At 59.4% G+C, this 22749-nt stretch overlaps 1 protein-coding gene across 1 annotated transcript; it reads left to right on the top strand.

Annotated features, from left to right (window-relative positions):
- Window positions 1–349: 349 nt before the first annotated feature.
- TNKS1BP1 (tankyrase 1 binding protein 1) lies at window positions 350–22237 on the top strand. The gene is made up of 12 exons (XM_045858286.1): window positions 350–476; window positions 3708–3816; window positions 4883–5501; window positions 7199–7268; window positions 11025–12386; window positions 14330–16482; window positions 19115–19481; window positions 19760–19910; window positions 19998–20134; window positions 20810–20967; window positions 21254–21326; window positions 21786–22237. Exons 2-11 carry the CDS (start codon window positions 3723–3725, stop codon window positions 21312–21314), a joined length of 5172 nt encoding a protein of 1723 aa, XP_045714242.1. The 5' UTR covers window positions 350–476; window positions 3708–3722; the 3' UTR covers window positions 21315–21326; window positions 21786–22237.
- Window positions 22238–22749: the final 512 nt, after the last annotated feature.

The raw sequence follows: 22749 nt of genomic DNA, 5'->3' as shown, positions 1-22749 counted from the left end.
AAGTCTTTCCAAGCAGCCAGTGGTTACCTTCTTTCTCGCCTTGACTCTATGGTGCTTCAATCAGATCAGGCCGCTAGGCCTGAGGATTGGGCGGTGCGCCTTAAATCTCCTCTCTAGCCGGTCGTCTCGGTGGCCATTTTGCCGGGTCGCTATTAACGGCTGAATTGCGTCAGTTTCACCCGCGTCTGATCCTGGGGCGGGCCCCTTCTTTGCGAAGCTCATGAATAATTGAGTACCTGGGCTGTGTCTATTTGCATACAGCGCGGTGAGTTAAGCACGGGCTTCCCGCTCCGGGTTTTCACTGACTCATGGATATTCATGAGGCACTCTGGGGGTGTGGCCTGGGCGGGGCTGGGGGCGGGGCCCCGCCGGGGCTCGCAGTGGCTAGGTCCACGGTGACGGCGGCTGCAGCGGTGGCGGCGGTGGCGGTGACTGCCGGAGCCCGAGCCCAGCGAAGCCAGATCCCGGGGGAGCCTGTGAGTGCGCGGGGTGGGGTGGGGAACGGGAGGGTGAAGGAGGGGGCGGGGTCCAGCATTGGGGGCGGGGGAGAGGCATGGAAGGAGTGGGCGCTTTCCAGCCCAGACCTTGGCTTGGGGAGGGGGCGGGGGGTGACCGGGAAAGTTTGCAGGGGCCGGGGGTGCTAAGGGAGCAGGGAGCACGCAGGGAACGAGGGGCACGCTGGAGCTGGCGCGTGTGCGCGGGGGCGGAGGGTGCACGGCCTGGAGCTCGTGCTGGCTGAGCCAGAAGAAAGGGGGGAAGGGGCGCGGACTTGGGGCGGGGCCGGGGGGCGGGCCGAGCTGCCAGAGGGACCCCTGCCATCCCCTTCCCCTGGGTCCTTGCTAGCCCCCTCCCCCGGATCTCTCCGCACGTCCCCAGCCACCTCAGTCCGCCTCCACCCTGTCTGCGTCTCCAGTCCCTCGTCTTTTCCCCGGCTGCTTCACATCCCGCACACGAGTCTTGCGCTTCTGCTGCCCCCTCCTCTTCCTCGTCCTCCTCTTCTTCCTCCTCTTCCACCCCACCCCTATTCCGTACCCCCACCACCACCTCCACCCCCACCCTTTTCTACTCCTCCTCCTCTTCGTTGGCTAATGCGTTCCCCTCTGTGTCCAGAGCTTCCCACTGGGCCCCTCCAGACGGCCCCTTGTCCCAGGCTGTTCTGTCCTCCCGTTGGCCCTCCCTCCTCCAGCAGTTTCTGAGCTGTCCCTGCCGACCTCTCTGGATCCGGATCTGACCAGAAATCCTGAGGTCCATGGAGACCACCCCTCCTGCCCCGATGTCTCTCTCTAGGCCCCTTGTCCCGGACTGGAGGTGCCCACCTCTCCCCAGCCCTTGTGGCCTTTCCTCCGGGGTCTCAGCCAGTCTACTCCGGCTCCTGAGGTGGGGAGCGCTCAGAGCCGCTGTGATTCTGCAGCTTTTGGCTACGGACTTGGGCACCTGGGTTTCCTGGCACGGGCTTTGAGCTGCTGTGGCACCTCTTCATGTGGGGAAGTGGAGCCCCTGCTTCATGGCTTAGCCCCCTCATACTGCAGAGGTGTCTGTCAGACCCCCAGATGGAAGAGTGTTTAGATTCTGGGCCAGTTCATCCCCGTTTCTAACCACCCACACCATGTTCCTTGTAATAATGTTCAAGGACAAGGAAACAATCTTGTGTTTTAATTTTATATTTTCTATCATGTACCCCTCCCCCACGCACACTTGGACTGGCTCTGCACAATTACTCACCCACCCACAGTGAGCAGTGCTCCGTGGAAGCTGGCTGACCAAGGGAACTGATGGTCTTGGGTTTCTCTTTACTCTCTTCCATCTTTGAAACAAACTGGGGCAAGGTCAAAGGTGAGGGGTGGGTGGGCTTTGCAAAGGTTGGGCATCAGAGGGCCCTTTTTCGATTTGGTGTTGCCTTCCTGGACCTGCTGGAGTGGGTTGCTCTGAGGAAGGGAGCACCCATTGTAGGTTGGAGGGGGTTAGATCATTCCCAGAGACTCTGCATACCAGGTGATAGGAAAATCCCCCTTCCTCTGGAACAAGAGGGACCAGGACTCTGTCCCCTAGGTTGGAGAGTCTGGGGGAGGGGTGTTGTGGGTGGAATGGTGCTTCAGGAGCCGGGATGAGAACTGAGGAGGTGGTGGAGCGTCTGAAGAACAGGTGACAGGACTGGGCCTTGTGGGAGTGAAAGAATGGTCTGGGGAGAGGAGGAGGTGGTTACCAAGGATGTTAGCTCATTGGTGACACTGAATGGAATTGTACTAATAATGGCCAACATTTGTTGGGCATTTCTGCAGTAGGCATTATGCTGAGTGGTTTACTTGCATTTTGTGCTATAAACCTCCCAACAGTCTTGGTAATACTCCCCTTTTCACACAGAGAAACTGAGGCTTGGAGAAGTAAGCACTGCGCCTAAGGGCACACAGCAGAAAGTGGTAGACCCACCCAGCACTGAATCAGACCCCAAGCCTGCTCCTGGTTCAGGCTTAGAGGAGGGACACCCATTGGCGTCTACCACAGGGCTCTGACACTTGGTTTAAAATTTCTCCTGCTGCCCTGGCTGGCGTAGCTTAGTGGATTGAGCGCGGGCTGGGAACCAAAGTGTCCCAGGTTCGATTCCCAGCCAGGGTACATTCCTTGGTTGCAGGCCATAACCCCCAGCAACCGCACATTGATGTTTCTCTCTCTCTCTCTCTCCTCTCTCTCCCTCCCTCTCTAAAAAATAAATAAATAAAATATTAAAAAAAAAATTTCTCCTGCCACTCAAAGCCCCTGAGGCCAACCCTAGGGTGTTGAGGGCTGCCCACAGAGCCCCAGTTCGGAGGCTGTGGCTGTCCTACCCTGACTGTCCTAGGAGAGGGAACCCCAGGGAGTTTTTCCCTCCAGGCCACCCCACCCCCCGGATGTTCTCAAGCCCTGTCCCATTCTCCCAGCCCAGGCCTGGGGCTCCTCCTTCCTCTTGGCGCGGCTCTGGAAATCCAGTGGGAGGCCATTGCTATGGCAACAGGACTAGGCCCTGGCTTTACCTCATCAAATTCCGAGCTGAAGCCAAAGCAATTGAGAAATTAAAGAAAAAAATGTATTCCAGATGTTTACTTCTTATTCCTTATTTTTCCGTGTTTGGATGAGACAGCGCCGAGGGAGGTGGGAGTAGGGCAGGGATGTGGAAGGAGGAGGGGGAAAGTGGGGAGAGGGAGCCACTCCCAGCTGCAGGAGGGAGGGAGAGAAGGAGGGTGAGCAGGAAAGGGGAGGCAAGCAGTGAGGCGGAGCCCCAGGTTGGGGAGGAGCGGGTTTTTCCCGTCTCCCTTGAGGTGATTCATGAAGAGGCAGGACTTTGGGGCCCTCTTGCTCTGCCCCTGAGTAGATACCTCTAGCGGGGCTTCGGCATCCAGGGGGTGCCCTGGGAACGGTAGCTAGGGTGCCTTGGAGAGCTCGCCAGGGGAGGGAGGAGTGGCCAGCTCCCTGCAGCTCCAGGACTTTGGGGTTAGGAGACAAGAGCTGGAGAGTGATCTGGGAAGAGTTAAGGATAGGCTTTTGGGGACTACCCTTGACCTCCCCACCCCCTCCGAAGTTCCCTCTTCCTGTCCACACTCTGCCTCTGCTAGAAGTACCAGACTTCCCCTGGCCAAGCCTCTGCCAGCGCCCAGCACTCTTGCCTTCTGTCTCTTTTCCTGGGCCTTTGCCCACCCCAGCTCACACCCCTCTGCTTCCCAATTCTCACGCAGGTCCCGCCGCATGTGATGAAAGTGTCTGCTCTCAGGGAAGGCACGGCCATGGCTTCCCCACCACCCCGGGAGATGGAGGAGGAGCTGGCATCTGCTGGCTCTGAGCCAGGTAGGTGCCTCTAGGTGCAGGGTGGAGTGGGGTGGCTGAGAGGACGGGGAAGGGGCTGAACCCCCATTCTGTCTTGGAGAGGGGTGGTGAATGATGGTTCTGCTGAGGTGGGCGTGAGGGAGGAGTGCAGAGGACGTGCAGGATGAGTTTAAAAGTTTGAAAGTTTCTCAGTTCCTGGTGAGACCCTTCAGAACTGTTCGAGGTCATAAATCTCCCACAGATAAGAACAGGCTCACCTTCAAAATGATGTGGGTAAAGCGGAGTGTTCTAAGAGGAGGAGAGTGGGGCCTACACGAGAAATGATGTGTACCTGTGGGGGTTTGAATCCAGGCCTCCTGGCTGCTGTCTAGACTCCTTGCTTAGGCTGAGCCAAATGAGTGGGTGATGGAGGTTTCTATTAGAAGGGCTGAGTCCATGAGTAATTCCAAGGTCTTTTATTTGGCTTTGGAATGCATTATATAGAAGGTAGGTTCCTGGTCTTGTTTTTTTCCCTGTAGCAGATTTATATACTTTTGTGTGGGTTAGGTCAATAGCAAGTTTGCATTCCTCATCACACACCGGATGGCCGTGCGCAGGTGGCCTGGGTGTGTAGCTGCGGGTGGGGCAGCCGGGAGGCAGAGTGGGGAGGCTCAGCTGGGATAAAAGGGTTACTGTGGGTGGTTGGGTGGAAGAGTGATCTGCAAGAGGACAGGATCCGCCTGGGGAAACGTTGGGCTGAGGGCTCGAAATGGGCAGGTGGGCATTTATTTATTGGCTTATTTGCTCATTCATTCATTTGCTTGACAAGAACATGCGTTAGATGCAAAGCAGGGTACAAGAAAAATAAGGTGCCAGCTGGGTCCTTAAATAGCTTTAGCTTATCGGAGGAATTGACTAAACATTTTGGGAATTTGGAGACAGGAGAAGACGGGCTGTGTATGGAAAATTAAGGAAGGCTTCATGGAAGAGGTGACAGTTGGCTTGTGCCTAGAAGGTTGTCAACATTTTGAGTTCATAGGGTGGGAAATAAAGTTCTGCTTCCTGGTTCTTCTGACAGCCTCCCCAACCCACTCTTTCCTTTTGGTAGGTGACCCTCGGGCCAAACCTCCTGTCAAGCCCAAACCTCGGGCCCTGCCTGCCAAGCCAGCCCTGCCTGCCAAGCCCGGCCTGCTGGTGTCTGTCGGGCCTCGGCCGCCCCGGGGTCCCCTGGCCGAGCTGCCTTCTGCCCGGAAGATGAACATGCTGGCGGGACCCCAGCCCTATGGTGGCAGCAAGCGTCCTCTTCCCTTTGCTCCAAGACCATTGGCCGAGACCTCTACTGGAGGAGAAGCCACCCGAGAGGCTGGGAAAGAAGAGACGCCTCCCTTGACACCCCCAGCTCGATGTGCTGCCCCGGGGGGTGTGCGGAAGGCCCCTGCCCCCTTCCGTCCAGCCTCAGAGCGCTTTGCAGCCACCACGGTGGAAGAGATCCTGGCCAAGATGGAGCAGCCGAGGAAGGAGGTCCCCGCCAGCCCCGACCGCCTCTGGGGCTCCCGCCTCACCTTTAACCATGATGGCAGCTCAAGATACGGTCCCAGGACCTATGGCGTGGCTGCTGGTCCCATGGATGAGGATGGTGGGACCCTCTCCAGGGGATGGTCCCAGGAGGGGCCTTCAAAGTCTCCCCCAGAGTGCCCAGAAGAGCGCAGCCAGACCCCTGAGGAGAGGTGAGGGGTGGGGGGCTGTATGTTTTGTTGCATCTTGGAGGACAAAGTGGTTGGCCCCATCTGGGACCATGACCTTCACTTTTAGTTTAGTTGTGTGCTGTGAGTGCTGGCAGATCCTGCTCTAAGTCACAAACCTTTCTGCCAGCAGACAGTGTTATGCCTATATTCTCTTTAGGATTATAATTTTCTTTACGGAGTTGATGTGTGTTTATGGTAGAGTTCAAATGCCCAGTATGGAAGTTTAGTTTTTTTTCATACCAAGAGCTGAATTTTGCCTCTTTTAATCCACAGCCATTCTGTGTAGTAAAGAGAATATTAGATCTGTTTTAGAGATGAGGAAGCCCTGGCTGATGAGGCTCAGTGGGTTGAGCGTCAGCCTTCGAACTGAAAGGTCATTGGTTTGATTCCCGGTCAGAGCACATGCCTGGGTTGCATCCCTGATTGGCAGCATACACGAGAGACAACTTACTGATGCTTCTTTCCCTCTCGTTCTCCCTCCCTCTCCTCTTTCTAAAAAAAAGTAATAATTAATTATTAAAAAAGAGGTGAGTAAACAGATTCAAAAGTGACTTCCCATGGGTCCTCAGCAACAAGGACAGGGGTTTGATTTCAGGTCTATTTGATTCCAAAGCATATGCTCTTAACTGCTCGCTCCTTCTGTGTGTGGAGCCGTGTGCCAGGTGCAGGTGTGTGTGTCAGGATGAGAAGGGCACAGTCCGCCCGGTAGGAGTCTGATGGGAGAGATAAGATGTGAACACACCTTGATGCCAGGCCAGCTAGTGTCACAGAGCGGAGATTACGGCCAGGTTGGAGACTGTTGCATGCAAACCCTTCTCCAGAGCTGGTGCCAGTGTAAAGGAAGGCTGGCCAGGACCTCATGGGGTGGTGGGCACGGGGCCTTGGACTTGGAGGAAGAGGCTGAGGGGTCTCAGGTTCTATCAGCTGCACAGAGGCCGTCCCCAGGGCAGGGAGAGCCCACATGAGGCACTTTGGACCCCTGGGCCCTTGGTGGCTGTGCTGGGCCCAGAGGCTCCCCGCCCCCTCCTGCTGCTGGGAAAGACAGTGCTGTCCTGGAGCGAGCGAGCCTAAGGCCTCTGCCTTACCCTTCCCTGTAGCCCTGACCCTTTCCCACCTGAAAGTACCTGGAGGGCAGGGCTCCTGGTTAAGGTTAACCCGTCTTTGTCCCAGGGCTCCAGGCTGGGTCCAGCCCTCTAGCCTCCCCTCGCTGGCTGCAAGTGGAGAGTGAAAGAGGAACAACTTCAGCCTTGGAAAATCACTCTCCCCCTCTCCCTCCTGCCGCGATCCTTCTCCTTCTAGAAGTATTGGCAGGGCGGCCAGACCAGCTGTGCTCTCCCTGGCTGGTTAACCCCTTAGGGGCTAGGGGAGGGAGGGGCAGACTTTTAGGGGCCTGGGCTTTCAGGATGGTTGTTCCAAAGGGACTAGGGGAATTTAACCCTTGATGTGCAGGCAGGGAATGAGCACTCTGTCCCGGGACGCTTTCTCTGGACACCGTACAGCTTCCATGTGCCAGGGGTTCTAGGCAGGGCGCAGTGGAAAATGCCTCGGAAGCGGGGCGGTTACCTTTGGGTGCTGTTAAGTCAGGCGGGCAGACTCTTATCAGACAGCTCTGTCCCCTTGTTCATCTGTTACTGGCTTCTTAATTCTGTGCCTCGACTTCCTGTCTTTCCCCCTCCCAGGAGCCCTGCTGTGGACCGGCCCTTCAACGGGGACCTCGCTCAGCCCGCCAGTTCTGAGCTACTTACTGACGTGAGTTGTCCGGCTGTTATAAATCGGAGTCGTGGTGTTGTAGAGCTGGAAGGGTCATCTGAGATTGCCTGTTCTCTCTCTCTGTAGTTCAGGGGGGGCACTGAGGGTCCTGGAGGAGGTGACTTGCCCAAGGGACTCCCAGGCCGGTGCTCTTGATCAAGGGTGGTTCAGGCCACGAGGCTGCTCGCTACCGAGAGTAATTGCCCATCGCAGTTGCCATTGATCCAGTACCTACTGTATGCGGGACCTGTTCCTGGATCATTGACTAACTTGATCCTAGTGATCACTTAAACCTAGTAGAGCCTGTTGGTCCCACAGGAGAGGTGAAGCTGCCGGAGCTCACAGAGATTAAGCGATTTACTTAGGGGCTGAGGCAGGGTCCGAATTGTCTGACTGTAGTGCTCTCCTGCCTGGGCTGCCTTCTCAGGGTGCTGAGGAATAGTCCCTCTCCAGGGCTTTCTTGTTACAGCCCCACAGCTCCCCATCACAGGGTGCTGGCAGGGTAGTCAGCCTGCTCTCCTGAGTCACTGAGCCCCGTCTGGCCGCTGGTGGAGACCTGACTCCGCTCGTCCACCCGGCCAGTATTTACTGAGCACCTACTCTGAGCCGGGTGCTGGGGAAACACCAGAGAGCAGGCCGCACGCCGTCCCTGTTCTTTAGGAGCTCCTCTTCCAGGACGAGAGGCCAGCATGAACCAGGACATCCCTGTGAACCCAGCAGATGTGTAGTCAGACCAGTGCTGGGAGACCCGAGAAGGGAGAGAGGTCTGGAGTGAGGGTCGCTGGGGAAGACCTCTCTGCGAACACGGTGAGGGGGAGAGCCGTGCGGACGTTTGGAGGAGAGCATTCTGGGCAGAGGCAGCTACAGGGACAAAGGACTTGGTACGTCCCTGGCAAGGAAGCCAGGCTGTGTGAGTCCAAGTGACAAGGGAGGAGCTGGGCGGTAGTGAGGATTGAGAAGCGATGAGTGAGGGATGGAGCCTTGCTGGCCAGTGGCAGGTCCTGGGCTTGAGAGAGGGGCAGGAGCTGCTGAGCAGTTTGGAGGAGAGGTGTACAGAGTCACCTTGCCTTTTTGGTTGCAGGGGGCTGCGAGCGGCAGCAGGGGCCAGCTCGGGGGCTGTTGGGATAATCCAGGGGTGAGGTGATGGGCCCTGGAGGTAGCCGGTGCTGAGATGGTAAGAAATGGTCGCTCTGGGTAGAAACTGAAGGTGAAGTTGAGGACAGGATTTGCAGGCAGATTGATAGCAGAGAGAGAGACAGAGAGAGCTCGTGCGAGCGAGTGTGCCTGCAGAATCAAGGATGCTGCCAGGGCTTTTGGCCGGAGCAACCGGAAGGATGAGGTTACCACTTAGTGAGACGGGGACTTCTCAGGGTGAAGCGGGATGGGAGGACGTGTGAGGAGTTTGCTTCGGGAGTCACCGAGTTTGAGGTGGCCTCTTAGACAGCCTCATAGCAATGTCAGTGGGCCCTTGACTGAGTCTGGAGTTCCAGGGACTCGTCTGCATACAGATGGCAGCGAAGACTGGCTGAGATCACCAGGGGAGTGAGTGGGTGAGGCAGTGGAGGAAAGAGGACCCAAGCACAGCCCAGGAGCCAGGACGGAGCAGCGGCCAGGTGGGAGGGAAGGTGGCGAGGGTGGAGTCCTGGAGGCCAGAGGAAGCCAGCTCCCAGGACTGGAGGAAGGCAGGTCAGCCGTCAGGCGCTGCTCACGGGTCAAGGGAGGTGAGCACTGAGAAAGGGACTTGGCCACAGGGGAACATCGTGACTTCGTGGCTAGGTGGCGAGGTGAAGAGGGCAGCCTGTGGGGGGTGGGTTCACGAGAGAATGGGACGAAGTGTGGGGACAGATAGTGAATGTGGACCGTGTGTCTAGGAAAATGAGCGGTAGGTAGAGAGAGAGGTAAGGGCAATAGTGTTTTTCTTTTTTTAAGGAGGAAGAAAGAAAGGAAAGCAGTTTGTGTGCTGATGGAAATGATCCAGGAGAGGAGGAAAAAAATCAATGATGCAGGAGAGAGAGGAGGGTCTGGCCTTAGTCCTGAGCAAGGACAGTTCACGGTCTGGTCTCACATCAGGTAGTGGGCTGTGGCCGGCTCCTCCCCTGGCCTCTGTGTTCCCAGGGAAGCTAGGCCGGCAGCTGAGAGAGGGTGGGAGGAGGTGTCTGAGGTTTGAGGAGACAAGTGTTGCCTGGGAGCCTTTGGGAACAGTGTATCAACGGGCTAGACAGGAGGATGCAGGAGGGAGTTGAGGGTTGTGTAAAAAAAGTGACTTTAATGGTGGTAAAGAGAGATGTAAAGATAGGAGGTGACTGGGAGATGGTGAGAAGGGGGGAGGGTGAGTGGCCGTGAAGGACTGAGGGGCGTGAGGGGGGTGGACAGGTGGACCCGGAGAGACCGGAGGTGGGGGTGGGTGACGGGGAGACTTCAGTTGAGATCTTGCAGGGCTGCAGTTGTGAGCAAGGGCGGAGTCCCGGGGGAGGTGGGGCACAAAGTCCTCAGAGAAGGGGAGGGGTCGAGGGATTGAGCCAGGATGCTGGGAGGCTTGACCGAAATCGCTGCAGACTCTAAGGCAGGGGTGGTCCAGGGGGCGCCGCACTGATCTGGGGTCTACACTCATCGGGGCTCGAGGGGTCTGCAGGGGCTCTGACAGGAGGGCGGGAGCTATAAGCTAGAGCTTTGTAGACAGGAGGGAATATGGCGGGAGTGGGAGGGGCCTTGAGAAGCAAGCAGGACATGCCTTCCTCTGTCCAGGCCCACAGTCCCACAGAGGGGACAGCAAGGGAAGTGTGGCCTCTGGGGAGGGCAAAGGTCAGACAGAATGAGACTCCCTTCTCTGTCTGGGGCCAGGCCGCGTGGAGCAGGGAAGGAGTGCCGGCTGCCTGGCGCCCCTCCACTCCCATCCTTTCCCACGCCTCTGCCCCCACCTCCCCCGCCCCTCACCATTCGCCTGCACCCTAGTCCTTCTCTTGCCGCATCCCCCTAGAGCGTCCATTCTTCGCAAGTCCCGTCCGGAGAGGGGCTGTGTGTGCAAACCTTACTTTCCCCTCCCCTAACTCTGCGAGAGGGATGTCGCTGCCACCAGCCCCGATGGACAGAAGGGGAGAGAGGCCGAGGCTCGGAGAAGCCGAGTGGCTGCCACCCGGGAAAGCTTACAGCCTAGGAGAGGCAATGCCGGGTGACTCCGTGCCAGGGCGTTTCACGCCTCCCAGTGCCTTTGCCCGGAGCCTGAGGCCTGCCTGCTTCCTCGGGCGGCACTGGGACCTGTGGGTGCACAGAGCAGGGTGGGCAGGTCCACCTCCCCACGCCCCCAACCTCCACTGTGCGGGGCTTGGAGTGTCCTGCTCTGAGGTGGGACCCCTGCCTGCCCGGGGGGTCAGATTCCCACATTTCCTTTTCCCTTTATAAAGCCACTATTCTCGTCCACGGACCATGGACTTAGGAGATCCTTTGACGAGCTTTGGGTTGGGTAGGCGGGAGGGCTGGAGCCCCGTGAAGTGGTGTGGGTCCTATGTGAATAGGACTTACATGGGTTTTTCTGGGGAGATGGTCTGAAGGGGGGGTCTGTGAACTCTGAGGAGTTTAAGAAGCCCTAGAGGCCCTAACTGATCTTTCCCAGCCGTCCTGAGAGACAGCCCAGTTTTCTCCCCCTGTCTGCGGAGGGAGAGTGTGAAGAAGCAGCTGACCTGTGGTCTGTGTCAGGTTGGCAGGGGCCTCCCCCGCCCACCTGAAGGTGAGTGATGGCTCTTGACCTTTCTCTTGCAGGTTTCCAAGCCCTGGGTCCCCTCAAGTCCAGGCCCCACCTCAGAGAATGGAGGGTCCACCCGCCCAGGCCTCCCTGCCGAAGTCTCCGGCCCAGCCCCTGGCTCTCCCAGACTTCACTCCCCCGACGGGAGCTCTCCCCGCCACAGTCATCTTCCAGAAGTCCGGAGTCCTTCAGCCTCCGGGCCTTCTCCCTGCCTCCCCGTGACTCCCTCAGCCCCTGCTGTGGCCCTGTCCGACGAGGGCCCCTGCCCCACCCCTAGCCCAGGGCTCCCTGCCTGGGGAGCTCCAGAGGCCCCCAGCCCTGGCAGCCCTCCTGCGGAGAAGGTCTCAGGGCGCCACAGCCCAGAGCAGCCTCTCGTCACCTCGCCCCGGCCCCTGAAGGAAAGGGGTGAGTTGCTTGATCCCGATCGGACGTTTCCGTCTGGCGAGGAGGCGGAGGCGGCCGGGGCTGACGCAGCCCTCCGCCCCACCAGCCTGGCCCAGCGCCGCTTTTCCGAAGGTGTGCTCCATCCGCCCAGCCAAGACCAGGAGAAGCTGGGGGGCTCGCTCGCTCACCTGCCCCAAACCCAGGGGAGCCAGTCAGCCCTGGATCGTCCCTTTGAAAGCGGGACAGAGTCTAACTGGAGCTTGTCACAGTCCTTTGAATGGACTTTCCCCACTCGGCCTTCGGGTCTAGGGGTGTGGCGGCTGGACTCCCCACCCCCATCCCCCATCACCGAAGCCACCGAGGCTGCAGAGGCGGAGGCTGCCGAAGCTGGGGCCACTGAGGCACCGGACTGGGCTGCATCCAGTAGAGAGGGAGTGTCCCAGCAGGGGCAAGAGGCCCGGTCCACTCCAGAGGGACCAGGAAGACCTGGTTCTGGGGTGCAGACGGAGGATTCAGGCGTTTCCCTAACCCAGAAAGGTGATGGGGAGAGTCAGTCTCCATTCTCAGCTGCTCCCCTCAAGCCTCTGCCAACAACAAGGGGCGCACCTGAACCGGCCTTGCTACAGGCAGAGGAGAGGTATGAGGAGCAGGAGTCCATGGCCGGACAGCAGTCCCTGCTCCCTCTGGCCACCGAGGAGGCTGCCCTGCCCCTCCTGGAGCCAGTGCTGGGGCAGCAGCAGCCAGCACCCCCTGATCAGCCTTGTGTCCTCTTTGCTGACACCGCTGACCTGGGGCAGGCATTACCTGCTGAGGAGGAGACTCTGACCCTGGCCCGGGCTGAGACTACCCAACCCAGGACAGAGGCTCATGACCCCTGTAGCAGCTCCCGCTGGCTGGACGACCTCCTGGCTTCACCACCACCCAATGCCGGCAGTGCACGTCGGGGAGCTGGATCTGAGCTGAAGGACACACAGACGCCAAGTGCCTGCTCTGAGGTGAGGACTGGAGCACAGGGGGGTTGGGGGCTTCAGGGGGTGGGAGCCAGGGCTTCAGTGGTCTTCGTTCTTTCAGCGCGGACTTTGTGTCAAGAACTTGGGGTACAGCGGTGAGCAAGGCACCTGTGGACATGCCCCTCACAGCTGTGCGGTCTAGCAATGCTGTTGGCAGGGGCCACTGGATGGTGCTTAGGGTCTGGCCAGAGCTCCTAGCTGATTCCAGCATCTCCTAGTTGAGTGGTTTTGGGAATGTGCTCTAACCTCTAAGCTTCAGAGTCCTCTGATAATAACATTCTCCTCTTAGGGTTGTACTGCAGGTAAAGTGAGATGTGGGCTGTGCTCAGTGCTTGGCATCCACTGAGTGTTCAGGCCATAATTAGGGTGAGTGTTGTGAAGGGCAACGGAGCGTAGCCACTCGGAGGTGGGCACTGGAAGCAGGTGGCCTGGGTTCGTCTTGGCTCTGCTACTTGCCCAGGTGTGCCATGGAGCAAGCTACTTTTCTGCCTGTGCCGCAGTTTCTGTATCTGTAAAATGGGAATAACTACCTCATAGGGTGATTGCGAAGACTAAATGAGCTATGAAACTTGTAAAGTAGTGACAATAGCACCTGGCTCCTTGTGAGTGCTTGGTAAGTGTTGGCTTTTATGAGCGTTGTTGCCGTTGAGCCCCAGACCTGCCTTGTGGACAGGCAGCCAAGGCCCGGAGCTGGCAGAACCTGTGCGAGGTTACCTGGCAAGTTGGCAGCTGGGCTTGGGCCCAGTGTCCTTTCTCCTACCACGATGACTCTGGTTTTAAGGGTTGGGGTCCAGGTGTCTTTTGAAATGTGTTTTTCAAGCCCAGCCTGGACTGGTGGGGGCGGGGCTGGAGGGAAGGAGGAGTCAGGAGCCTCTGAGGGGAGGGAGTGTAAGAGGAGGAGCAGGAAGGAGTTAAGACCGGCTGGCTCCTGCGGTAGGTGTGTCCATCCCAGGATGTGGGTGACTCAACTGGCTTCTGGGCGGGGCCACTGGAGCTGCAGCTGCTCTTGAGCGAGCAGGGCCAGGGTGAGCCCTGAGCCAGAGCGGTCAGACAGGTCCCGGCGAGGGGAGCGGCCCAGCCCTGTTCGGGTGCCTGCCGTACCCAGCTGCCTGGGGCGGGTGTGGGGGGCAGGGACCATGGCCGGGCTTGGGGATGGGGAGCACAGCATGTCTATTTTGAAGAGGCTGCTGGCCAACGCGGCGCTTCGGGATGAGGCTGGCCGGCTTCGCAGCCCTGAGGCCAGGGCTCGCCTGCCCTCAGCAGTGAGTCAAGGAGCATGGGGTGTGGGTTGCAGGGAGCCCTGGCTGGGTCTTTCCCCTGTGCCAGAGCTGGCTGTCCTCTCTCAGCACTGCACCCCGCCCCCCTCATCCCCTAGGGCTGACGGGTGGCTGCACTGTCTTCCTGGGGAGGGCTGGGCAGAGGGTGCTTTCCTTAGGGAGTGCGGGGCTGGGAACTCGTGGGGACTGGACTGGCCAGGGTGGTGGTGGGATCTCACCGTGGGAAGGAGGTCGTGGAGGGGCTTCAAGTCTTGTCCTCTCCTAAGGTAAGTGCCCCACGCCCTGTGAAGACCACAGGCAGGTAGCCAAGTGTTGCCCAAGGGCTGTAAACATGACCTCAGGGTCATCGATTGAGTACCGGTTGTTGTTGCTGGGTGCTCCTTCTGTGCCTGGCACTATGCTGAGAACTTGGCTTCAGTGCTCTTGTTCAGTCCTCCCTAACCACCCATGCAGTAGGAATTGCCCCTGTTTAAGGGTGAGGACCCCGAGGCCCCGAGTGGTTAAGTGATTTGCTGAAGGTCACACAGCTGGGATACAAACCCAGGCTTTCTGGTGCCAGAGTTCGGCTGTCGGGCAGCAGACTGTACTGACTCTCATTCTCGATCGACTCTAAGCATTGTTTCTCTCTCTCTCTTTCTCTCTGGTTCTCAGGGACTCCTTGGCTGGGCCCAGCGAGATCTGCAGAGTGAATTTGGGATTGCAGCAGATCCACAGCCCAGCAGTTTTAGCCCTTCCAGCTGGTGCCAAGACACTGCTCAGGACTACGGCCTCGGGAGTGCCAGCCCCAGAGGGGACCCAGGCCTTGGAGAGAGGGACTGGTCCAGCAAGTGTGGGCAAGGAGTGGGAGAGGGGAGCACCAGGGAGTGGGCCAGCAGGTGTGGCATCAGCCATGAGGAGCTGGAGGTCAGCAGCCCGGATGGGAGTGCAGTGTCCGCCCCAGGTGGGCTCGCGGCCCAGGACCGGGTGATTGGAAAGCCAGCCCCACTCGGCGCTCCGCAGAGCCAGGAGGCGGATGTTCAGGACTGGGAGTTCAGAAAGAGGGATTCCCAGGCCGCTTTCTCCAGCCGCGACGCGGAACTCCAGGACCAGGAATTTGGGAAAAGAGACTCGCTGGGTTCTTACAGCAGTCGGGATGCGAGCCTTCAGGACTGGGAGTTTGGGAAGAGAGATTCTCTGGGGGCTTATGCCAGAGAGGAGGCAGACGAACAGAGTCAGGAGGTGGGGAAGAAGGACCACCTGGGCAGGTTCAGCAGCCAGGACGCCGACGGGCAGGACCAGGAGTTTGGGAAGAGAGACTCGTCACTTGGCACCTATGGCAGTGGGGGTTCTGAGCAGCCAGACCAGGATTTCGGAAAGAGCGCCTGGATGAGGGACTACAGCAGCTGTGGCAGCCCCGTGGCCCTTGGCCCCCAGGACAGAGGCTTCGGGACGAGAGCCCTGAGCGCCGGGTTCAGCCCCGAGGAAGCCCAACAGCAGGATGAGGAGTTTGGGAAGAAGATTTCGAGTGGGGGAGACAGCCTGGGTGAGGCCAGCAGGGATGCAGGCCGCCCAGAGGAGATAGAGTCGACGGGCCTGTTCAGCCCTAGTAGCACCCCCCAGTTGCAGGATGGGGCACTGGGGCAGAGGGGCCAGAGCAGCTGGCAGGACAGTGGTGCCAGCCAGGAAGCTGGAGGGCTGCAGGAGAGACGGCAGGCCGGGGGCCGGAGCCCGGGCGATGCTGACCCGGAAGACAGGGAGCTGGGGCAGCAAGGCTGGCCTGGCGACATCGGCCTCAGTGTCGCGCCCCAGCCAGCGGCAGCCTTCAGCCCAGGGCAGCGAGACTGGAGCAGTGACTTCTGCACGGAGGCTGCTGAGAGGAGCTATCAGTTTGGCATCATCGGCAACGACCGGGTGAGCGGTGCCGGCCTGAGCCCTTCCAGCACGATGGGAGGTGGCCACTTCGTGTCTCCCGAGAAGACCTCGGCTGGGCCCCTGGACTGGACTGACCAGCTGGGCCTCAGGAACTTGGAAGTGTCCAGCTGCGTGGGTTCCGTGGGCTCAAGTGAGGCCAGGGAGGATGCCATTGGACAGATGGGCTGGTCGGACAATCTGGGCTTGAGAGACGTGGACCTGGCCAGCCGTGTGAAGACCGGGGGGCCTGAGGAGCCCAGGGGGATGGGAGTTGGGGAGAAAGACTGGACTTCTGAGGTTGGGGTGAGAGGCCGAGATTTGGCTGGGGTCGGGGACGCAGGAGGTCACAGCCAGGCCAGAGAGAGTGGCGTAGGGCAGACCGACTGGTCAGGTGTGGAGGCTGGAGAGTTCCTTAAATCAAGGGAGCTGGGAGTGGGCCAGGCAGACTGGACGCCAGACCTGGGTCTGAGGAACATGGCCGTGGCGGCAGGTAGCAGCTCCAGGGAACTCGGGGTGGGCCAGGTGGACTGGGACAACAACCTGGGCCTGAGGAATCTGGAGGTGGCCTGCGACCTGGAGACCGGAGCGTCTCGGGAGCCGCGGGGATGTGGAGTGGGGCAGACGGACTGGAGCCAGGACTTGGGGCTCCGGAGCGTGGAGCTCTCCAGGGCCCCGAGTGCATCCAGGGAGCACGGGGTGGGAGAAGTCAGCCGGTGCCCAGAGCTAGGTCTCGGGGACACTGGCATGTCGAGCCCTGGCCTGGAGGCCAGAGACCCCATGGAGGCCAGGGAGCTGGGGGTCGGCGAGACAAGTGGGCCAGAGACCCAGGGCGAAGATGACTCCTCACCTTCCTTGGACACCTGCCCTGAAGGCCCCGGAACGGAGACGGGAGAAGTTCCAGGCTTTGGAGCCAGGTAAGGGGAACACCATCCCCGTGTGGGAGGGAAGGTGGTGCCGGCTGCCCGAAGACTTTTAAACCGTTCTGGGGAGGGAAGAACCAGCTTGCCCCATGGATTTTTACTCTTTGGGAAATTATGACAGTTTGGGCTGTGAATTTTTATTTTGACTTTTACTTTTTTTAAAAACCGAACTCTGACATGCACCCAGATTGAGTGTCTGCTTTGAATGAGCGTGATGTGTGGGGTGTGACTCTTCGCAGCCCACGCTTCGGGCTGCCTCGGTGACGTTGCACTGTGATGGGGCTGGAGGCACCGGCGTGGCACTCATGTCACATCTTCGGGGGCGGTTCCTGGTGGCCTCCTCTCGAGCACAGTGGCTGTTCCACAGGCCTCTCAGCTCTGAAGCCACAGGTGCTCCTGGGCCAGGGACCACGGAGGCTATCCTGAGAGCAGAAAGAAGCACTCTGTTCTTGGCCTTGGCCATTCCAGGGCCGGAGTGGAGCGCACAGTGGCCCTCACTGTCTCCCAGGGGGTTAGGGACACGGTGCTTCTTGCCTGCCTGGTGTGAATGCCTTGAAGAAGCAACAGTTTAAGAACCTGAAGGACATGGGACCTGGCCCCTGGCCCTGTCACCCTGGCCCCCACACACACAGTTGCTGAAAAAGAGCTTTCCAAAGGAACACACTGGTAATTTTACCAGCCAACCATGGTCTGTCTCAGGGATTTTTATGTTCTAAAACCGATTGAGGTGATTCCTCGCCTGGAAAGGGTGCGAAAAGGCATTGTATGTCTCCCGTTAACATTTCCATCCACTGAGCTTTGGATTCATCGTCTTGACTGGGTAGACAGTTTGCCCTTTCCCAACCCTGGAGCTTCTCACCTGCCAGGGAGGAGGGGAAGGGGAGGGGGGCTGTGTCATAAGTGGAGGGGCTGATGGTAGTGGGAGGGGGCAGGAGGGGCCAGGAAGGGTCTAGAGCAGGGGTTTCCAACCTTTTGGCATCTCTGGGTCAGGCTAGAAGAAGAAGAGTTGTCTTGGGACACACATTAAATATGCTGTGACACATAATCACCAAAAAAAAAAATCTCTAACGTTTTAAGTAAATTTAGGATTTTGTGTTGGGCTGCATTCACAGGCATCCTGGGCTGCACGTGGCCCGTGGGCTGTGGGTTGGGCATCCTTGATCTAAGAGTTAGGGTGGTGGTGTAGGGGTCGGGAAGGCATTTAGGGTTGAGGAGGAGAAGGAGAAGAAAGGGTGATGGGGCTCTGGCGCTGCCCAGGGGAGCTGAGGAGGGAGTGTTCTGGGGAACCCTGGCTGTGGAGTGGGAGAAGAGGGGAGCTTGGGCAGGGGGTGAGGACTGCAGGGACAGAGGTGAGTTCACAGGACTGGGCGTCCAGAGGCTCCTGGGTCCCTGGGCCTCTCTGAGCCTCATGCTGTAATGATAGACACGGGAAGCGTTAGCATTCCTGGTGGCAGGAGACGGGCGCCCAGTGGTCTCCCTGATTCCTCTTCCCAGGACTCAGGGAACTCTGCGGTCCCCAGCGCTTGGCCGCACACCTGACCTCCTTGGTCTTCACAGCTGCGGGTGAACAGGGAGCGGTGATTAGCATCTCCAGTTTGCAGGAGAGAGGGTGTGGCCTGCCTGAGGCCACAGAGTCAGTAGTGCGTCTTTCGTCTTTCCGACGTTATCTTAAAGGCTGTCAGGTGCGGCCGGCGTGGCCTTCAGGATGCAGGTGTGAGTTTGGTGAGAGCGTGCGTGCCCTGCATGTGTGTTTGTGCTGTGTTTGGAGGGACCAGCAGGCAGAGATGCATAAGCTGCGCTGAGATGCAAGGGGGCCCGGCTTCTCATTCACTGGGCAAATGTTTGCTTAGTCCGGCACCTGGCCAGGCCCTGGGCCAGGTGCTGGGGGTACAAAGGCAGAAGTGGCTGTGTCTTTGCCCTTGAGTCGCTCACAGACTGGCAGTGGGGACAAAGAACCTGTGGGGGCGGGCGGAGGAGGAGTGGTGGCTGGGGAAGGGGAGCAGGCCAGTTCCACAGAGGAATTAAGCTGCAGAGAGTGAGAGTGAGCGGAGAGGCGCTGGTGCAGCTTCCTTGGCAGGGAACCAGCGTGCTCAGATAGACAGCCGTCTGCAGGGCCCAGCAGGGTCCGTGAGACGGGGGCACAGGGAGGCATGGCATGGGCAGATGGCCAGTGTCTGGCTCATCCCAGGGCGAGTGTGCCCCCAAGCAGGGGCTCCTGGGAGGGGGGGATGCACAGACAGCGTCCACAACGTTGACGGCAGTAGTGACCGTAGCTGTTATTCATAGGGCATGCTCTGAGTGCCAGGCACTGTGACTTGAGCTTCACATTCTCATTTCATACCCCCAACAACCTGATCAAGTTAGGAGCTTTTGTAGGTGAAGGAACTCGCCCAAAGTCTCAGTAAGTAGAAGACTGAGGATTTGAACCTGACAGGCTGGCGCAGCTCATCCCCTCTGTGCTGTGTGGTGTGAGGCCTTGACCGTGTCCTTCCTGAAGGAGCCTGGGAAAAGCATGGAAAGGAGGGAGAGGCTTGGGGAGAGGGAGGGACAGATCTCATGACAGGGGCTTCGGGAGAGGGAGATGTGATCGCATGGTGACCTTGTCCACGGGCCCATCTCCTTGCAGCCCCGGTGGGTGCCCGGCCCGCTCGCCGCCCTCTGGCTCCCAGGCCCTGCTCGAGGAGGTGCTGGCCGTCAGCAGCTCCAAGGCAGTGGCCCGCAGGGAGTCCGCAGCTTCGGGCCTGAGGAGCCTGTCGGAGGAGGAAGGAACCATGGCAGGGGATGACCAAGGGGAGCCCCCAGAGCCCGGCAGGGACCCCGTGTCCTCCTGGAGGCCGCAGCCTGATGGTGAAGCCAGCCGGACAGAAGAGGTGGACGGCACCTGGGGGCCCCCGGGGGCCGGGCGGGGTGACCAGGGCCCGACGCGCCCTCCTCGGCGGCCCCCCCAAGGCCCTCCCGCCACCTCCCCCAGCCAAGACTTCTCCTTCATCGAGGTCAGTGGAGGGTGAGCCCAGGGCAGCAAGTGGACTGTTGTCAGGGGTGAGGGGGTGGAGCCAGAGCCTGGGTCCTCCTGGGGCTCCCCAGCTGCTCCGAGCTCTGAGTGGTCTCCATCCAGTAGGCAGGAAGTGGGTGAGGGGTGAGTTGGGTGAGCAGGGGGCTCCTGGCTGCAGGAGGGATCCACTCACAGCCAGCTGCTTCTGAGAGGCTCCTGTGGGATGGGGCAGCACTGTGGGACGGTGATGGCAGTGGTGTTGGCCGTTGTCTTGAGCAGGACACCGAGGTCCTCGACAGTGCCATGTATCGGAGCCGTGCCAACCTGGGGCGCAAGCGTGGGCACCGGGCCCCGGCCATCCGGCCAGGCGGTACCCTGGGCCTGTCGGAGGCGGCGGACTCGGACGCACGCCTATTCCAGGACTCCACAGGTAGAGCCAGTGTGGTGTCTGGGACTGTGCCGGGAGGCGGGGGCGTGGGGTGGCTGCCTGTGCTGAGCCCTTTCTGGGCCCTTGCAGAGCCACGAGCTTCTCGTGTGCCGTCTTCGGACGAGGAGGTGGTGGAGGAACCTCAGAACCGCCGGACGCGAATGTCCTTGGGCACCAAGGGACTGAAAGTCAACCTCTTCCCTGGCCTGAGCCCATCAGCCCTGAAGGTACCATCCGATTAGTCAGCAAACACATCCAACCACCTGGCCAGCTGGACGCCTGGCATCCGGCCTTCTCCCCACCACCTATTCATTCCCCCGCCGCCTCCTTCCCCTGTTTCTCCTCATTCTGCTCTCCAGGGAGGGCCTGCCGCACCCCGTGCTGTGTGCTAATTGTGATAGAAGGACGATCGAGGCCGTTCTGTGTTCCAGAACCTCGTGGGGTGGTGAGGGACAAAGCCGTGTCCATAGTTAGATGTGGTGAAGGGAGAAGTTCAGGGGTCACGGGAAGGGCTGGGCCTGTTCGGAGAGAGAGAAGTTGCTTTATGACTGTGGGAAGCCTCATGCAGCGTGTGCCCGTGCTTTGAGGCATGCACAGGGGTTGGCCAAAGAGGGTGAGGTGGTGGGAGGCCTTCCAGGCAGAGGAAAAAGAATAAGCAAAGGCTCAGGGCCGAAAGCCGCCTCAGGCCTGAATTCAGTTCAACAGTACAATACCTCTTTGAGGGGCTACTGTGTGCAAGGCAGCGCTCAGCTCTCCGGGACGTTTGTCGTTAAGTGCCTTCCTGTCCGTCTGGCTGAAAGGACTGCAGAGGCGTTTGGGCCCGACTGGGGACTGCTTGCCCTTTCTGTGAATCCTCCTGCCTGTCCCTCTGACATCTCTGTGCACCTGGACTTGTCTGTCAGGCCAAGCTGCGCCCCCGGAACCGCTCAGCTGAGGAGGGGGAGCCGACGGACGGCAAGGCGAGCCAGAAGGAGTCCTCGGTCCAGCGCTCCAAGTCCTGCAAGGTCCCGGGGCTGGGGAAGCCCCTTGCGTTACCTCCCAAGCCAGAGAAATCCTCAGGGTGCGTGATGTGAACTCAGGGCGTCGACTGACCTCAATGTCTTGGCCTAAAAGGGGAAACCTCACTTTATGTAGAGGAAAACCAAAGCTTGGGGAGGAGGTCGACAGGCCCCAAAGTAACTTTGTTAAGTTGGTGGCAGGGTTCCTGTCTCGGAAGCCAGGCCGGGGGCTGCGTCTTCTGGGTGGAGCCAGGGGTGGGGCTGGGGGTGGGGGTTCTACTGCTGCCACTCCTCATGTTGTTCCGCCTTCCTCAGGTTTGCTCTGTGACCTTGCCCTCTGCCTTCTAGGTCAGAAGGATCGTCACCCAATTGGCTACAAGCCCTGAAGCTGAAGAAGAAGAAGGTCTAAGAAGTCAGTGAGGTGAGGGCAGGTCCCTGGGCTTGGGGAGAGGGGTCCAGGGATGAGCAAGGCGTGCCCTGGAGGACGCAGGAGGCCCCTCCCTTCCCTCTCCGTCCCCCTTTCTCTGTCAGGCTGGGAGCAGGCAGGTGGAGCCAAGCCCCAGAGACTTGGTGTGTCCCTGGACTTTCCCTCAGTTTTGCCCACAGACAGGGTGGGCTTGTCTGGCCTTTGATGGCCTGGGAGGGCTTCTATCGCAGCCTTCCTCCCTGCGCTCAAGGATGGTCCCCAGGCCCTGTGGCTGGCCCGAGTGTGCTCCGGCAGCCCTTCTGGCCTGGGACCTCTGGGAGAACTCTCCAGGAACCTTCCTTACAATGGGGCTCAATCTGGGGAGCCAGGACGGGCACAGGGGAAGGAAGCTGGGGCACCCCCTCTGTCCCCCGTGGTCAGCTGCCCTGCTCTCTTCTCTCCTTCCTGGTGCAGGTCCTTCCCGTCTGGCAGTCTCAGGCAGTGCCCGCTCCTGTGGGGTCCCCGGCAAGGAGATGGCTGGAGCTCCCCATGTCCCAGGCTGCAGCCTCTGCTCCCCTGCACCTCTGAGGAGCGTCTGGGGAGGCACATTTATGCACTTTGTATCACCTTCCCGACTTCCCCTACACCTTCCCTCCCCGCCTGGATTCCGGCCTGGATTCCGTCGATAGTGGTCCGAGGTTCTGGTCCTTCCTCTGTGCACTCTCTGCCCGCCTTCCTCCTGCTTCCTCCTCCAGCCTACCCTGGGTTTTCTTTTGATACCAATTTATAGCATTTTTTATAAAAGCCTTTGATTTTTGTAATGGGTGGAGCCCAGCCCCACCCCAGGTCTCCTCCACCCTGCCAGGTGCCCCACAGAGACCAATAACATTTTGCCACTTGAAACAATAAAGTTTTTTGGGAATTGGTGTTGCCCAGTTGTGGTGTGTGGTCATCGAGCCCTGTCCCCCTGTCCAAGGGCTTGCTGGGAAACGCTGGTTCTAGCCCTAACCCGCCGGGAACTCAGTCTGCTGTTGGACATGTCATACCCTCGTGCTCCTGGGCTCCAGGTCCCTGAGGAGGGTGTATTGGTCGTACAAGGCGGATTGCTGATGGAAACAACCCCCCAAACCTCAGTAGCTGAACACAAAGGTTTATTTTCCATAAATAAAGCTCTCAGTCCACGTGGGTTGGTGCTGGGGACACTGTGCCTTGAAGTCATTCAGAGCCCAGGCTCCTTCCGTGTTGTGGCTCGGCCACCTGCAGAGGCCTTTGAGTCCTCCACAGCATCTCGGGGAGAGGGGAGCATGATGCAGGAGACCCACACCCCACTGGCCCGAATTTAGTTTACGGCCCCTGCTCACTGCAGGGGAGACTAGAAAAGGTGGTTTAGTGGTGTGGCCGCAGAGAGAGAAAACCGGGTATTGGTGAAAACACCCCC

This window comes from Phyllostomus hastatus, unplaced genomic scaffold (genome assembly GCF_019186645.2).
Source record: "Phyllostomus hastatus isolate PE091 unplaced genomic scaffold, TTU_PhHast_1.1 phas_scaffold_177, whole genome shotgun sequence".
NCBI lineage: Eukaryota > Metazoa > Chordata > Mammalia > Chiroptera > Phyllostomidae > Phyllostomus > Phyllostomus hastatus.
This window is presented reverse-complemented; position numbering and strand designations above follow the sequence as displayed.

Bases quoted from the DNA above. Each gene is read 5' to 3' on its own strand.
- TNKS1BP1 (XM_045858286.1), top strand. From the start codon at position 3,723: ATGAAAGTGTCTGCTCTCAGGGAAGGCACGGCCATGGCTTCCCCACCA. The intron at 12,387-14,329 runs GTGAGGACTGGA...TCTGGTTCTCAG, and splicing joins CGCCAAGTGCCTGCTCTGAG to GGACTCCTTGGCTGGGCCCA. The intron at 19,482-19,759 runs GTCAGTGGAGGG...TGTCTTGAGCAG, and splicing joins AAGACTTCTCCTTCATCGAG to GACACCGAGGTCCTCGACAG.